Source organism: Poecilia reticulata, chromosome 13 (genome assembly GCF_904066995.2).
Source record: "Poecilia reticulata chromosome 13, P_reticulata-male-v2, whole genome shotgun sequence".
Taxonomy (NCBI): Eukaryota; Metazoa; Chordata; class Actinopteri; order Cyprinodontiformes; family Poeciliidae; genus Poecilia; species Poecilia reticulata.
In genome coordinates this window covers 29,884,829-29,902,863 of record NC_088842.1, presented here as the reverse complement: position 1 = coordinate 29,902,863, position 18,035 = coordinate 29,884,829, and the positions used below count along the sequence as shown (strand labels likewise).

At 36.9% G+C, this 18,035-nt stretch overlaps 1 protein-coding gene across 5 annotated transcripts in view; it reads left to right on the top strand.

The window, feature by feature from the left end:
• aplp2 (amyloid beta (A4) precursor-like protein 2) overlaps positions 1-15,705 on the top strand; it is an 81,537-nt gene extending 65,832 nt beyond the window's left edge. For 2 of the 5 annotated variants that reach the window (XM_081614243.1, XM_008426466.3), the window contains 6 exons: positions 990-1,163; positions 2,679-2,714; positions 6,858-6,940; positions 8,857-8,934; positions 12,392-12,550; positions 13,502-15,705. In XM_081614243.1, the coding sequence (XP_081470369.1) occupies positions 990-1,163; positions 2,679-2,714; positions 6,858-6,940; positions 8,857-8,934; positions 12,392-12,550; positions 13,502-13,603 (632 nt within the window). In that variant the 3' untranslated portion in view covers positions 13,604-15,705. The remainder of the gene's footprint in view (positions 1-989; positions 1,164-2,678; positions 2,715-6,857; positions 6,941-8,856; positions 8,935-12,391; positions 12,551-13,501) is intronic. The other 3 variants (XM_081614245.1, XM_081614244.1, XM_081614246.1) reach the window with 3 other exon arrangements.
• Positions 15,706-18,035: the final 2,330 nt, after the last annotated feature.

Sequence of the window (18,035 nt, the reverse complement as noted above, 5' to 3'; positions counted from 1 at the left end):
CACTGCGCCGCGCTCGTCTGAGATCTGCAGAGTTATGAGAAAACCGGCTTTCAGAGAAATGCTAATTGGTGGTTAGCAGAAACAGAAGCTGTTGCTGTTCTTAGAAAATGAGAAAGCAGGAAGAGGTGACGCTCTGCCTGGTTTATAAACGCTCGCCAGAAGCAGATACACTGCAAAAAACACAAATCTTATCAAGTGTTTTTGGTCTAGTTTTTAGTGTAAACATCTTAGTACACTTAAAAAATGACAAAACTAACTTAAAAGTTACTTTTCAACAAAATATAGGAGCTTGTTTTAAGTCAATCATATTTTTTAAAAAGTACTTGTTCCACTGGCAGATTATTTAAACTATAACATGACATGTTTCTCGTGTTATAAGTGAAATAATCTGACAGTGGAAACCAGAACTTTTTCATTAAAATTAAGAAATTATTTACTTAAAACAAGCTCCTGTATCTTGTCGAAAAGTTACATGTAACCAGCGGCTGGTAGAGAAATCCTACTAAAACATATTTTTACTCAAGTAAAAGTAAAAAGTACTCAACCAAGAAGTTACTTGAGTAAGAGTAAAAACAGTTAAGTTTACTCCAGCACTGAATAACTGATCAGAACGTCAATCAGAAATATGAAGCCGTGTGAAAATTCTGGTACTTTAAAGACTAAAATGAAAAAAACAAAAACTAATTCCTAATCAATATTTTCAACCAAAAAGCTTGTGAAACTAAAAAACGTGTTTGTTCTTTATTCAGTGAAGATGCAAACACTGGGCACCCAGAAATTTTACTCAAGTCCTTCCATTGTTTTTGCCAACAGTTAATCAAATAAATGTAACTAGTTACGACTCAACTCTGCTTGTAAGTTAGCTTTGTCTTATTTCAAGTGTACTAACATGTTTGCACTGGAAACTAGACCAGAAATACTTGGTGAGATTTTGTGTTTTTGCAGTGTGACTGATGTTTTGTGATTTTTTTTTTTTTCTTGCTCTGCAGACGACCTGCTCCAGGAGCAGAAGGCCGACATGGACCAGTTCCTGTCCTCCATCTCTGAATCGCAGCCTGACGTCACCGTGTCGTCGGAGGAGAGCGTGGAGGTTCCCGTCTCCGAGGGCAAACCGTACCGACCCATCCAGGTCACGTCTCTGGGGGCGCGCTCAGAGCCGGAAGGTACGGCACAACACGACACACACTGGGCAAAACCTTTAAAAGGTGGCCTGTTGCTTTAAATTCAAATCGGCTGCTGCTGGCCACGCCCCCCAACGCGACATTTTTACACACACACACACACACACACGTGTAAATGGCTGCAAACGGATGCACAAATGTACAACTGTACATCTTTGAAAAGCATTAGTAGAGCCTCCTGCACAACCAAAAAGAATCCAGCAAGTGGTTTCTGAATGGTAAGTCAACAAAAAAAACACTTGTCTTTTCCAGCAGCCATTGTACAGAGCAGATATTGTTTTATAATGGTGAGATTGTCGTCTCTCCCGTTGGGGTGGCAGCATCAGAGCCAGGGAGCAAAGAAAGCTCAACAGCCTGATAAAGAAGGCTGGAACTGTTCTGGGGGCGACTGCGGAAACACTGGAATGACGCAAGGAAGGATTTTACATAACATCAAGAAAATAATCAACAATCCTGAGCATCTGCTTCATGAGACTTTCATAGAAAAACAGCATCTCTGGTCAGAGGCTTCTTCAAATTACCTGTAATATAGACTGCTATGGGAGATCTTTTCTGTCAACAGCTATCACCATTTACAATAACCCTGAAGAATTTTTAATTAATATGAGAGTAACACCTTCTAGTCATTGTTTTCTTTCCTGAGTTTTGCAACAGTTGGAAGCCTGACCATAAAACTCTTCCAACTGTCGTAAAACTCACGATCGACAGCAGTGACTCAAAATTGTGTAACGTAAGTTAAAACGACGTTCAATTTCCGTTTTGGACCAGTAAACTACTTTTGAATTTGAAAATCAGTTGACCAAATGTTCTGGAGCTCAGCTTTGGTTGCTAGGTGACGGGTGGGGTTCCACTGAGGTTGCTAGGTAACGGCCTGGGTTTTGCTGGGGTTACTAGGTGACGGGCAGTTCCTGCTGATTTGTGACATTACATTTTGGAGGTTTTTGAAACGTCTCATTTTCCAGACACCAAAAAAAACATTAAATTGTTGCCAAAAACAATTAAATTAACATCGCTGGTTTCAACAATTTTTGTTTTGTTTTGTTGTTAGAGATTTGGTTGTTTTCAGAAGCAGCAGAAACCCAAATGGAAGTATGAAAATGTGAATTTTGCATAATAGATCCCATTTATCAGAGCTCCACTGTTCAGATTAAGCTGAGCTGCAGCCAATCGCTTCGGGGGGAAACGAACGTCAAACTGGTGCCAAACAAAAGACTGAATCCTTAAGGAGAAGTAGAAATGATGGATGGAATATTTCCAGCAAGACGGGAGGCTAATTACAGTGAAACCCCAGAGGAGCGTTTTGAGACGCCAGCCAGCGGCCCAGAGGGCTCAGTAAGGCGCGCCAGCTCCGATTCTGGTTCTGATTCTCCCGTTTCTGCTCAGTCAGTTAACAGAGCTTGATAATCCTGCCGTTTCTCTTCTCACCTCAGTTTTCTCTCTTCTCTCCGTCCCGTTTTCTGATCTTCTGTTTTTCTGTTGCTCATTTCTAACGTCAAGGCGACCTATCAGACTCCCCACGTGCCTTCAAGAAAGGTGGGTGCCTCTGTTGCGTCTTGTTTTCCTCTCACCCGACTAAAACCATCCCCATTGTTTTCCTTTGCTTTTCCTCTCCTTTCCACCCTTTCTTACTGATCACCCTGGTTTCGTTGCTTATTTTTTTTTTGTTTTTGTTCTTTTTTTCTTCGTCATATTTGGATTATCACCTCATGCTTTGTAGAAAAGCTGGTAGCTTTTACTCGGCAGTCTGTTGGCTCTCACCAGAATTATGGGTATTTTTCTCACCAGCCGTCTAGTTTCCGATAGGAGCTGTGAAATGTAGCGTATACGCTGCAAAAACGCTAAATCTTACCAAGTATTTTGTTTAGGTTTTAGTGCAAACGTCTGAGAACACTTGAAATAAGGCAAAACCAGCTTACAGGTAAGTTTTTAGCAAGATATAGTAGCTTGTTTTAAGTCAGTAATTCTTTAATATAATAATAAAAAATCTTAGTCCAACTTGTGTCAAGACATTTTCCCATTTTACGAGCTTTTTTATATAAATTATTGACTTAAAACAAGCTGCTATATCTTGCTGAAACGTTACTTGGAAGTTTTATTTTACTTTAAGTGTACTAATATATTTGCACTAAAAACTAGACTTGGTAAGATTATGGTTTTTGCAATATGAAACTACAAAAACACAAAATCGTAAGTATTTTTTAAAATCTAGTTTTTATTGTAAATATCTTGGTACACTTAAAGTAAAACAAAACTTACTAGTAACCTTTCAGCAGGAAATATGAGTTTAAGTCAAAAATCCCTTAATATTTATTAAAGTTTTAGTTCCACTGGCAGATTATTTAACTTATTAAATGGGAAAATGTCTTGTTATAATTAAAATAATCTACCAATGAAACTAGAACTTTTTCAAATCAATATTAATGAATTATTGATGACACACAACCTCCTATATCTTACTGAAAAGTTACCTGTAAGTTGGTTTTGTCTTATTTTAAATGTAATTGGATATTTGAACTATAAAACTAGACTAAAAATACTGGATTAAATTTTGTGTTTTTGCAGTGTACCTCTCTGAACTCTGCGTTCACCCAAAAATAAACTAATAAATTACTCCTACAAGTCCAGAGATTATGGCGTGTGCAGAGGTTTTAAACCGCCCCCACCGTCTTTATGCTGTAATCCTGAAACCTTAAGAGATTATAAGAACGTCCAACACCTTGAATTTGTGATTCCATGTCCCTAATGTCTCAAACTAAGAAGAAAAAGTTCTCCACTTAGGTTGACAGTGGGATCTTTTACCATTTCTCCTACTGATTACCTTTTTATTTGTGATGTGAAAGCGGCCATTTTTGGACTTTCGGCACAGTTTGCATCCCAGACAGGAAAGAGCGTAACGGACTCCTGACTGTAGATGGAAAAGTTTTCTGTCAACGCAGTTTTACATTTTTAAATCTCGCACTAATTTCTAAGTGTAAGTGCAATATGACAACTGTTTGCTGTTTTTATTTTAAAGCGTTCATCCATCCCAAACGTTTTCGCCGATGGAAACACAAAAAAGTGATAACTCCAAAACACACAAACACAAAAAACAAATGCAACCAAAAACGCTGTAAATGTATCTACATCAACATCGGTTTCGGCTGATATTATTAATTTTTTTAACGTATCGGTCCGATAAATAAATTTAGGTAGATATGCACAACCGGTATTTGTTTTAATCTTGTTGCCTTTTGCTTCTGTTCATTTTTTAAGTGTTAGAGCAGTAGAGAAATATTCATGATATAATGTACAGTAAATCAGTAAATATCGGTTATTTGTCATGAGATTAACATCAGATGTCGATATCAACCCAAATTTTTGTTTTGCTGCATCTCTAGCAAAAACCTACAATCAACAAAATTAACACTAAACAGAAGACCTCCAGACCACTAGGGGGAGTCTATAGTAGGTAGTTGCCTCTGTAAATATGCTGTTGTTCCATAATGTTGTGAAAGACTGCGTGTTTGAAAGACATGAACTATAGCACATCTTTTATTTCTTCCGTCCCGATAACCATGACATCCTGTCTTTACTGAGGTTCTCGTCCCGTATAAGTTATGGGTTGACTCCCCCTTGTGGTCTGGAGGACTTACATTTGTGCTTCCATTTCCAGTGGTTGCATAATTTTCCATTTGCAGCATTTGTTGCATTTATTTTCTTTCATGTTTTGGGATTTGCATCATTCATACGTTGGCACCTTTTAACCCCCGTATATTTCACATTTTCCCGTGTTACAAGCACAAAAATCCATATGTTTGATTGGCCAGGGCTCAGTAGTGCATATTTATGGATAAGAAGGGGTAAAAAGATAATTTTTAACTTTTTATACAGATTAAAATCTTCAGGTCCGGCATTCATTTATATTTTGTGCCAATAAATCTTTTGCTACAGTTGCAGCCATGAGTCTATTTCTCTTTCCAAAAAAACTCTGTCTGGTTGGAGGGACAGCAAAAGTGGACATCAATTTTTATGTCTCACCACAGTTCTCAATTGTATTTACTCTAGACTTTGACTGGACCATTGTGACACATCCGTTGTAGCTCTGCCTGGTTGTTTATGGTTGCTGGTTGATTGTATTTAGCTTCATCCATGAGGATGAAGCTGTTTTGTGTTTTTATTCTGATTTTAAATCTCACATCGCTGGACTTTTACTAATTAGATTATTTTTGATGCAAATTTAAACTTTTTATTCTTTTAAAACCGAACAGTTAGAGAGGTGGGATTACTCCCAGATACAGTTTTACTATTAAACTTTGGTCAACATTCCTATGGAGTGTGAAAAGTGTCAAATTACAATAAATAAAAAACTTCAATTAGAAACTCGATTTCTAATTGAATAAAACCATAAATAATTATATCTACACTAGGTCAGGCAAGATGTTGAATTTAACCATATTTCTAATAAAAGGAAATAAAGTATTAATTTTATTATTAATTTAATTGACGGACATATAATTAATTATATGCTAAATAAATTATTTCATTGTATATTTAAAGATTTATTGACATATTGAAATTCAGACTTAAACGATTAATCGGACTAATAATGATTAATCGACAACTAAAATAATTGTCAACCAGTGTAGCAGTCGATTAATTAACTGGAGCATAGAGGCTCAAAACGAGGCCATTTGCTGCAAGGGCAATAGACGCAGAGCAGTAAGCTAGTCAAAGCTGTTCAAAAACATTAACATTTCGCATTTAAAATTAAATAAAAAAAACTTTGTCTGCAAATGTATTCTACCTAGAATTTCTCCAGTGGTATAATTGTATCTTCACCTGCTTCAAATACTTAAAAAATATATAAATTATTCAGCTATTCCTAAAAATAATCAACAGATTAGCCCTGAACTGTACTAATGTTAAATGAAACAGAGCTTTCCACATGTTGATGTGTTTTTTTTTAGCTGCAGATTCATCCCTGAGCATCTGCAGCTCAAAAAGACTAAATGTTGTTGCATTTTAGCCAATGCGATGTTTATTTTCTCATTTAAGAAAGTAATTTAATTGTTTAGTTGCATTGTTTAATGTATTTCTAGTATTGTATGAACACAACTTTTTATCCAATTAATCGATTAACTGATTAATCGATTAATTGTCTGAGTAGTGGATTACTAAAATAATCGTTGGTTGCAGCCCTAATATTTATGAGTTTTTTTATTAATCGTAATTTGGCACTCTTCACTCTTGGTGCAGACAAAGATTGAATAAATAAATTAAAATACTTGTCCCATTTTTCTACACGTGTTGTTAGTTGTTTAAAAAGCTGCGCCGCTGCAGCTGCCTGCCATGCACACCCTGCAGGGACAGAACCTCCTCAGCTTGTTGTCACATCATCGTCTCATTTATTTCACATGAAGGTGTAGTTACAGAAAAATGCGTCTGTTGGCGAACAACAACGATTGTTAATGAAAAATTGCATGCGTCTGGTTTGAGAGGGCCTTTGTGGGAGAGTTCACAGTCGTGTCTCTGTGCTGAATGGGAGAAAGGGTTTTGTTGTCACCAGCGCACCGAGGAGACTGATGCAACGATGTGACGAAATAATCTGCTGTCCACCAACATCACCACCCGTGTTTGTCTGTTTTGTTTTGCCCGTTTTCTGCGCGTCACTGACGGATCCGGTTTTACCTCCACCAGGCTCCGCCATGGCTGGTCTGGACGGCCTGATCGGCGCCGAGGAGAGAGTCATCAACAGCAAGCCGAAGATGGGAGAAGACCTGGTGAGTGCCTGACGCTTCTGTGCAGCCAACAAATATTTTAATTACCAATTAATCGGTTGATTATTTTGACGATTAATTGATAATTGGGTTTTTTGAAATGACACATTCTGCAGATTTTTCATTTAGGCATTTTATATTAGAAAAACATTGAAAAATACAAATAATCCAATTCCTCTTTAAATAGGAAAATGAACATGTTCTTACTTCAGTTAATGATTAATCGCTTACTAAATTAGTTGATTATTATTTCAATGATCGATTAATCACAATTAATCATTTCAGTACTAATTTAACGTCATTAATTTATTAAAATCTGAAGGGTATTTTATCTTAAAGAAATACAAAATGCATATATATTTTGGCTTAATTACAGCTCTGAGTGTGTTGTTCTTTCAGCACCTGTGTACACCAGTTAATGATTTATTGATTATTTTAATAGTCGATTCATCCGATTAATCGTTTAAGCCTCTGTGGCCTGAGAGCAGCTTTGTTGAGGATAAACACAGGGCTGACTGTCGGCAGGTTGATTTCACTCGGCGGCGGCTGATTGAGATGAATGAGGCACCCCGGCGCTTTCTCTTAATTTCAGTTTTCACTGTGACGGATGATTCCAGTAACTATGTTGTCATAGTTACATCCGTCTCGCTCTGGGCTATTCGCGCGTCCGTGTGTGGCTTCCTCCAGCCGGCCCTCATGCAAATCGGCTCCACGCTCTGTTCGCCAGTCACTGCATGGCACATTTCCTCGCCCAACTCGCCAGGCCGCCGCGAGGATTTTCAAACCATGTTTGCCTCCGAGTGCGTCTTGAGTTTTGCATGTCAAGCCAACACCCAGCTACCAAGCTGCATGTTTGTGTGCATGAGTTTTCTGTCTTTTGTGGGGTAAAGCTGTTTTTCTGAGATAGAGCAACCTGGCAGTGAAATTATCCAATGAGACCTAAAAACATTTTCTTGAGTCAGATACAGAATCTGGATTGGTCTCTCTAGAAAATGCAGGGTGTCACTTGTTTCTATCTCCTAAAAGCATCGTCTTTACCCTGGGACTGTGCAGTGAGCAGATGGATGCTGATGGCCTGTTCACACTAGAAGAGCGACTGAAAATAATTTACAGTGGATATAAGGAATGTCAACACCCTGTTAAAATGCGACATTAAAATATCCCAACGTTTTTCACATTTAATGTGACCTAAGACCTGGGGATGGATGGATGGATGGATGGATGGATGGATGGATGGATGGATGGATGGATGGATGGATGGATGGATGGATGGATGGATGGATGGAGATCTGACTGAAGGTGGAAAACCTGTAATAAATTGGCTTCCTGTTGGATGAAGGGTGTGTAAACTTTTACATCCACTGCATGTTATTAAAGCTGCTCTCTCTCTCTCTGTGTCTCTCTCTCTCTCTCTCCTTCTCTCTCTCTCTCTTGCTCTTTCTTTCCTTCCAGTTTGAACCAGAAAACTTCAAGCTTATCATCACTTTAACACTTTGCTGCACATCCACACTCTCTTGCTTTCCTGCCTCTCCATTCCTGTCTAACAAAAAAAAAACAAATTATTCGTCTTTCTTTCTCTCTCACACACACACAGACATGTTTTCTGTTTTCGTATCTTGTGGGGACTTTACATTGACTTCCATTCATTTTCCACAGCCCACTCCTACTCCTGCCCATCACATGAATAACCAAAACTCTATTCACACCTTAGTCCTAATCCTAATCCCCCCCAACTCAAAAATAGCTTTTCCTCTCATGGGGACCAGGATTTGTCCCCACAAGAAGCAGCGGTCCCCACAGCCCCACAATGTAGACAGACATAGGTCCCCACAAGCATATAAAAACCTGGTTACACACACACACATGCGCACACACACACTGCTGTGAGTGTAACCTGGGCTCCCTGTCTGTGTTGACAGGTGATTGATGAGTCTCTGGATGTTAACGAAGTGGTTTACAGTGCTGAGAGAGTCAGCGTTATGCATGGTGATGAGCTGGTGAGTACAGCGACGCCCTCCTCTGGGCTCTCTGGGGAACTGCAGGCAGCGGGGAGACGGCGACAGTAGGAGAGTGTAGGAGTGTGCAACCAAACTTTACGTACCCCCCTCTCTTCATGAGTTAAAGTTTTCTGTTCAAGCTATAAAGAAAAAAGAAAATCGTCATTCCTGCATGGGAGCATGTTTGTTATGTGAATGTACCTGAATGTACACGTTGGAAAACAGATCAGCAGAAACTGACGTGGCTCAGTTTTTGTGTGGGAATGAGCGGTGAAGAAATTCCCCAGCAGCTGTCCACATATGATCAGATTGTGTCATATGTGCCAAATTACAATGTGAATGTAGAAAAGCGGGTTGTGACGAAACGTCAGCTCAGATACGATCAGCTGCAGCATTAAAGCTTTTTTTCTTCTTCTTGAGTTTCCTCATGTTTTCTATGTGAATTCTCAATTAATTTAGGATTAGAAGATGAAGATTTAGAGGTGAATTTATCATCTTTATCATTTTAGACCATAAAATCCACTCAGCAAATAGTTAAAAAATAAATGAGAAACCAATGCTAACTATTACGTAATGATAAACTACAGATTACTGTTACACAATAAACAATATCAAAGGTTATATAACTTAGCACTAATTATCTAGCTATAAATATCTTCTTGCATTCTGACTGCAGCTAATAAATTGGTAGCTATTATGGACATTTAGTTTGATGTGAATGAGAAACAAATCTGTAGCTAATTGCTAATGCTAATATAAGATATTCTAACATTGGCTAATGCTAAGTTTTATTTATGAAATGATTATTTTGTTAAGCAGCTGATAATGAGACAGTTGCTAATCAACATTTAGTCCTTCCTTTATAACTCTACAGTTTAATGTTGCATTTGCCTCTTACTTTGTAACTGAATCAGCAAAACTTAAAACCATTAGCCCAAGTTGGCATTAGCATTAAGAGCCTAATTTGTTCCTTACTGATTTTAAATTAAAAATACAAACCATGAAAAATATTTAGATATTTAATGTTTGAAAAACAGTAATTGTTGATCATTACAAATAATAGCAGGAAAATAACGTATTTATGAAAAATATTGAGTGGTTTATTATTAAATACACAACTAATTGTGAAGATTAATTATAACTTACTGTAGGTATCAAATTACTGTCTATGAATATTTCTAAACCATGTATTTAATACTTAAAGCTTTGGTTTGAATGAGCAAGAAACAAATTGATTTAGTTGTCGGTACTAACTGATTAGCACTTAGCATTAGCTAATACATGCTAATGCTAACTGGTAATTATGAAGGAAAGACTTTGTTAAAAAGTTTATAATAAGAAACTCTGAATAAAAAGTTTTATTCAGTGAAGTAATTGATATTCTGTGATCGGTCCGCCATTCATTGCTTTCCAAATTAATGTTGGTTATCTTTCACCTTTTTGTAATGAAGAGTTTATCATCAGTCATGAGCATCAGCCAGTTTTAGCATCTTCATTTAGTATCTGATTGTTTGCTGCTTCTTTTAATATAATAATTTATTATTCTGACCTAATTTCTAGCTATTTATTTCTGTTGGACAGATTTGGAAAAATATAATTGCGGCAATGATTAACTGATTAACAACTGATGATAAACTGAGTGCTTTGTTTAATGTCTAATAGTGTGGAATCTCATCAGCTGCAATTACTCTTTGATTAGTTGCTCTCCAAATTCTTGTTTTGATTTTCTAATCCTTAAAATTAGTTAATAAGCAAAACACAATCAGATGTTTATAATTACCTATTAGCATCAACTGCTATTAGCATAAGCAGCTAGATGTTTATTTAGTCGCTGCTAACTTTCAATTGATTGTCAATAAAACATTTCAGATTTGTTTAAAGTATTTAGGAAAATATGATCAGGATTTAATTTTAAATTAATATTTACTTAACTATCAGCTCTTTATTAGCGTTTGAACAGAGATTGATTACATAATAATAATAGTAATATTAAGTAATACACAAACAATATCCAATCTAGTCATTGACTTTTTCAGAAATTGTGATCAGAAGTTGACAATTAATGTAAAATTATTTGGTTTCATCATAAAGGAATAATTAACTCACATATGTCAGAGTAATATTCTTGAATTATTACTTGGTAATGTTAACTTACAAATAATAATTAGCAACTAGCTAGTAGCTAGTTAGCAAAACATGTTAATCATTAATATAATGGTTAAATAAAGTCTAGTTCATTATTAGCTTCTCATCAGCCAAAACTTAAAAGATTTTATTTGAGTTCAGTTTGACTGAAGCTATTAGCCTGATTAGCTAACAGCTAATTGTTTGAAGCTCTATGGACAGCTAGTAGTTAGTTAGCCATTTACCAAGTTTTGATCCACAGTCCATTGTTATGTTGGTCTTTCAGTAATTAAATATTGCAATATAAACAGCTTACTAAATTTTCACCAGAATTTGACCTGGAGTTCATCATTAGGTATTGGTTAACAGGCAGTTTCCTATTGAATTAGCACAAGTATTTATGAATGAATGTAAGCAGCTATACTTAACCAATCCTTGTTTAGCTCCTCATGGGATTCTATGTTACTAAGTGAATTTTATTGCTTTTTAAAATGAAAATATTCCCTTAATAGCATTCCTCAAGGCATTTCGTCACTCAAGATGAGCCGCGCTGTCTGGCAGTGGTTGGATTTTTATGGTTATTGAGTAGCATTAAATCAGGTAGTTTGTTTTTTTCCAAAGTAACATCAACGGTATTTCAGCTTGTAAATAAGTTGATTTGGTATGGACTTTACCTATTGTTGGTTTTAATGTGAGAAGTTTGTGTAAATTGAATTGGCATTCTGCAAACAGCATTTGCATGTTGCTCAGACTTTGCACCCAAGGGGGTGTTGTCCCTGATGCACAGGGAAGCGAAACTCCTCCAGTCGATTGATTTCCACACTTCAAAGCCACTTCAAGGAACTTTGATCTGTAAAGTCATATTTCCCACCATCTCCTTTGAATATTTTGATTTGAATATTTTTCAGATTAAAGCTGAGTTTATATGCAGAGACTAAAAAAAAAAAACAAACTTTATCCAGCAAACTGAGTTACTTTTAAAACTTTAATAGGAAATTCAGGAGTCCCATGTTTTCCCTTCATTACTATTGATCATCATGATTTACTCAACACCTCACCTGCTGAGATTGGAGAATAGAGCCTGCAGCAGAAATTGCCGTATTGATCTTGTTGCATTGATTTGGGGAAGGCAGTAGCTACAAAACCTTTCCTGTAAAGTAAAAAATTTAATTACTGGTAATAACTGCAGGCAAATCTGTATTCGCTTGAACGTGAACACTGAAGATCTTCTGTGGGCAAGATGAGGCGTAGCAGACTGGAGACGTTAGATAAAAATATTTATAATTTGTTATTTTAAACTGAAATCTGTAATTTCCTCCTCTTGTTTTGTCAGCCCTACCGCCCCCTGGGAGAGGACTTCAGCATAGGGTACAGCAACACCGCGCTGATTGGCCTGCTGGTGATCGCCGTCGCCATAGCAACTGTGATTGTGATCAGCTTGGTTCTATTGAGGAAAAGGCAGTACGGCACCATCAGCCATGGCATCGTGGAGGTAAGACACCAACGACAACAAGGACTGCCAACATGAGTCTCTGAATCCGAGGCTGTTTCTAACGATTATTTTACTAATCGATTAGTCTGGCGATTAATCGGATTAGAGAATGTCGTATTGTAGGATTTTTCATTTAGCCGCTGTCCTGAAAATGCCCTCGGATCCTCCATGGTGAGCTGGAAAGTGTTGCTGCAAGACGGAAGAGCAGTGAATAGATGAATATTTGATATACCAATTAAAATGTTTGTTCTTTTGCATTTTACAAGTTGCATTGGAAAATTTTGACTTGAGTAAGTTTAGAGATTCAGTGGTTGAAACACATTGTGTGAATTTTATATAAAGGCTTATTTGTTTTTAGGGAACCGCTCACCAGTTGGGCTGCAGCAAACGATTATTCTGACGATTAATCAGATAAAAGTTAATTTGGAACATTCAGCAGATTTTTCATTTAACCATTTAACCTTATTGTATTAGAAATAGATTTGAAATAAAAATAAACAATTTGATTTGTTTTTTTTAAATAAGAATGCAATAACAGCCTTACTTTAGTGAATGTAAAGGATCCTTCGACAGCTAAAAAACACTTATCAGTGTGAAAAGCTCGACCCTTTCTGCTTAGATAAGAAAATGCGCTTAATTGGAGTTTATTTTTTGACAGAATTTTAACCAGATCAAGCCAAAACTTTGCCAGCTAAGGAGTTTTGTGCAGAACATATTTACAGACTAAGGTTCTTTAAAATTTAAATATTTTTGAAAAGTGTTGGCTTAATAGCAGCTACGAGTATATTGTTCTTTCAGCAACTGGCTTTTTGAGTCAAATAGTAAACAATTAATCGTGATTATTTGTGATTAATCCGATTAATTGTTTTAGCCCGACCTGAATTAGCTGAGACAGAACGCTCTGCCCTCTCTGCGTTGTCTTTCTGATGATGATCTGCATCTTGTTTGCAGGTGGACCCCATGCTGACGCCAGAGGAGCGACACCTAAACAAGATGCAGAACCACGGCTACGAAAACCCCACCTACAAATACCTGGAGCAGATGCAGATCTAACTGAGAGGGGGCGCCGTGGAGCCCACAGCGGGAACATACTACTGACCAATAACACATGATGCTATTGTTAAAATCCTTTGCGTACATCCAAACTCCATTTACTGGTTTGTTCAAAACAATCCTTAAGTAATGCTACTACTTCTACTACTGTTGTACTATAGAGCTCTTTTTGATCACATGTCTGTTTCTGCCAGTTCGCAAAATAGAAAACAATTTATCTGTAATTATCAAGACGGATCAAGATGTATAACATTTCTTCTGACATTTTTATTATGTGAAAAGCAAATCAAACTAATGTTTTTTAGTCATCAAACTGGCACTACATTTAGTTTCTCCATCATTCAGACTCTGATGGGTTTCATTAAATAATTGGTGTTTTAATGTGTTATTTTTAATCAATAGATTGCTTGTATATGAAGGTTCTTTGTACCAATCAAAATGTTTAGTGATTAAAAAACACATGGGGGGGGGAATAAATCATGGTTTATTTCTTTGCTTTGTTATAATAACAAATATACATAAAATGTTTAAATATACATAAATATATATATAATTAGATGTTTTTATTCTACCTTTTCCCAAAGGAGGAAGAGATTATGAATTGGTTTGGGTTTTTATTTTTTGTCCTTATTTTTATTCGGTGGTTCGAATGTTTGCAGGCGTTGGAAAAGGTGAGCACCTGCGCAGACCTCCAGCTCAAACATCATTATTGACTGAATCTCCACTTTTCTAATTATTTTTTTGCTTTAATTGCTCAGATTTTTCTATGCCATTAGTTCATTAAAGTCTTGTGCATCAGGACAAAATATATATATTTACATTCTGATCTGACACAGCAAGGCAACCAGACAAACTGTTTAGCTAAGCGAAGACAAAAAGATTCATTATAAAAATGAATGTCTTCATTTACCACTTCATTCGCACAAACTAGGGATTCAAACGACTATTTGTCGATTAACGGTTTATAGATTAAAACTGGTTCCAATAGATTAATAATATCCGATTAGATCTTTTAGTGTTGTAGTTTGGCCTCCATTCAGCAGAGGGCGCCAGTGGTCATAAGCGGAGCCGCTGAGACAGAAACAAAGATGGCGGCGGGGCGATTCCTGAACGAGGATTGTTAACGGTACAGAGTCCGATGTGGGATGCAAAAAAAGCGCTTTACGCGGCTCTGTTTTGAAATAAACACTAAAGTTTTACTTTAATAGCCTGAGATGCCGCATGGTGGCGCAGTGTCGGCATATTATGAAAAATTTCGCCCCTTATGGAGAGACTTGATAAGAGAAAACTCAGGTTTTTAAGGAAATGGCCGCTTATCAATTATGCGATCGATAAACTCAATCAACTTTAGATTAACTCGTTAGTCGATAACTTGCACCCCTAACACAAACACAACCCTTTTGCTAGTCTAGTAGCTGTAAAAATCCATTGTCCAAATGGTACATAGCTGAATGTATTTCTCCATACTATGTATATGATGGGTTCCCTTGAAGCTTTGCTCTTTTTTATTTTACATTTTGCACAGATTATCCAAGTCAAACAATTAACTCCCAAATGTTCACAGATGGATTTGTGGATGTTGCATCTTGAGCTTAGCGCTTCTGGAGACCCAAACCGGGCTGAGAATCAACCCTGAATTAACTGCACAAACGTTTAATGATGCGATGAAACGATCTGGAGGTCTGCGCAGGCGGAGAGCTGGTTGTGTGTATTTTTACAGGTAGAGAATGACACGAAACAAGTGAAGCCTAATCCTTTCTATCTATCTCGGTATCGTCTTTGTATGCCTGTATAGTTGATGTTGCTATCATGGCTTTTTTTTCTTAAGAGGATTTCTGTGGTGTGCATTGTTCTTATATGAAATCTGTTTTTAATTTTATTTCCCAGTTTCTTTTTCCTCTTTCTGTGACAGTATATCTGTATGTGACTGTCTCACTATGCACCCAAACAGCTTCGATCTCGTAACTGCCTGCTTGACTGTGGAAGAGGACCAGGGGACATCGATTATATTATGCATATTAGTGATTTAAAACTGATCAACACCAATGGAAACAGATTTATGGTTACAAGGGGTTACACATCAATAAACTCACAACAAACAACTGACCGCGTCATTTTTTTTTAAATTAAACTGATGTTTGGAAAAATTTACAAAATCATATATAAAAATAAAAAAATGGTATATATATATATATATATATATATATATATATATATATATATATATATATATATATATACAGTGGTGGAGAAAGTACTCAAAAAATGTACTTAAGTAAAAGTACAAATACACAGACAAAAATGTACTCAAGTAAAAGTCAAAGTACCACATTAACATTTTACTTAAGTAAAAGTAAAAAAGTACTGGCTTTTAAAAATACTTAAGTATTAAAAGTAAAAGTACTTGCTGAATGCATTGCCTAATCACTAATATCATTAAGTGTACTGATATGCCACAGATAAAACATGTTTTTATTGCGTTTACTCTGTAACATAGTTTAGACTTAGATATGTGATTCTATGCATCATAATTTCAGGGATGGAAACATCTCGTCTCCTGTCCTAACATAACATGAACTTCACTTTTTTTGCTACATATTTATTTTGAAAGAAATTCAACTGGCAGAGGAGGACATGGAACCAAGGAGCCACATAGCAGAGTTGTAGTCTGGATCACTGAACCCAAGACCAAATCAAAACCAGCACCCCGTGCTATATGACAATAACATTTAGTGCACCTATCACAATTGCTTCTCAAATTGATCTGAAAGATTCACTTTCCCACCTAGATATTAAATACTTAGAGCTGAAATAAATGTAATCAGTATCAATTCAAACTCTTCTTCATTCTGTTTTGCTTTCATCTCTGTGCCACAATCCACAGAGGTCTCCTGCCATCCCTAAGAAAAATAACGCCCTGTGCGGTTGCCCATATTGCCAATGTCAGAAATAATAATTGTCTGCACCATTAAACATAGCAATTAACAACGCTCAGCTATGAACACTGTCCAAGGCCCAATAAGCAAGAAGTAACCAAGCAGGAGGAGCACCGTGACTGTTCTCATCCTCCCTCCTGCTGCAACGTCTTCCACCATGACAGGTGAAGAAAACAAAGAGCAATGAGCATGCTCTGCGTTCCTACGTTCTTGTTTTATTTATTCACCAATTAAATATAAATATATTTTAATGAAATAAAATAGCTACTGCAGTGTACGCAGAGCATTACAAGAACAAAGAACGGCTCTCACTGAGGCTTCAGCACTATAGGACTTAGTCAAGATCCGTCCAGAAGAATCGGATCGTCCATGAATGTCATATTACAATATTGCACTTTGGTCACAGTTTTGTCCCATATCTGCGACATGTCAGTCATTGCAGATGCAACATGCGTCTCAGTCAATACAGCTAACTTTGCTAGCATCACGTCCACGGAGCTTACCTTTCTTTAAGCTTTCCTTCCAAGTGACGTTAAAAATTGGACAAAGTTCCACCGTCTGTGAAAGCGAAGCGCTGCTGATTTTACATGTCGCCATATCTTATGATTTATGCAGCTATTATATTACTGACGCTCAGAGGAAACCACTGCGCATGTCTGGAGCTCCGCGTGCGAGTAAAGGTGGAGCCGATGGGTGACAACAGACACTAAGTCACGTTATTGCTTGGATTTTACGGCGCCACCTTAAATCCCTGAACTTCACATTTTAATGGAAAAAAAACCACAATGCGACTTGGATGTAACGAGTAACGCGACAGTTTTGTAGAAATGTAGTGAAGTAGAAAGTACAGATACTTACTGTAAAATGTAGTGGAGTAAAAGTAGAAAGTATCCATTATTAAATCTACTTAAGTAAAGTACAGATACACGAAAATTGTACTTAAGTACAGTAACGAAGTACTTGTACTTCGTTACTTCCCACCACTGTATATATATATATATCAGTGACGTGCGGTCAGGGGAGGTCATCAGTGGCGCAACTACACATCTATGTTTTGTTCTGTGTGCAAAATTCTTGAATGTTTTTTGGTGTTAAATCCTAAAACATGAAGTGGCATTGTTGTCAGTTGCTATGGCAACGAGTCTGCGGAGCTTGGTGAATACAGATCACTTTGCTGTGGATCATAGCTCGAAATTAATACCTACATTTTTAAGTTTCACTGAGTTAACGCGGCTATGGATGACATGTAAATGATTAGTCTTTTTGCCCCCCAGCGTTGTACGCATGCGCGAAATTTCCGTAGGTCCAATAATATGGATGGTGTCTAAGTCATAAGTCAGTGCCTCACCAGCAATGAACCTCACCGCACGTCACTGATATATATATATATATCAATTGTACTTAGATATTTGAAATAGAAACTAAATGGTAAGTTTGTGTGTAATTATTTCTGAAGCGCAGAAAACAAATTCTGTCATCAGCGTGTAAACTGGACA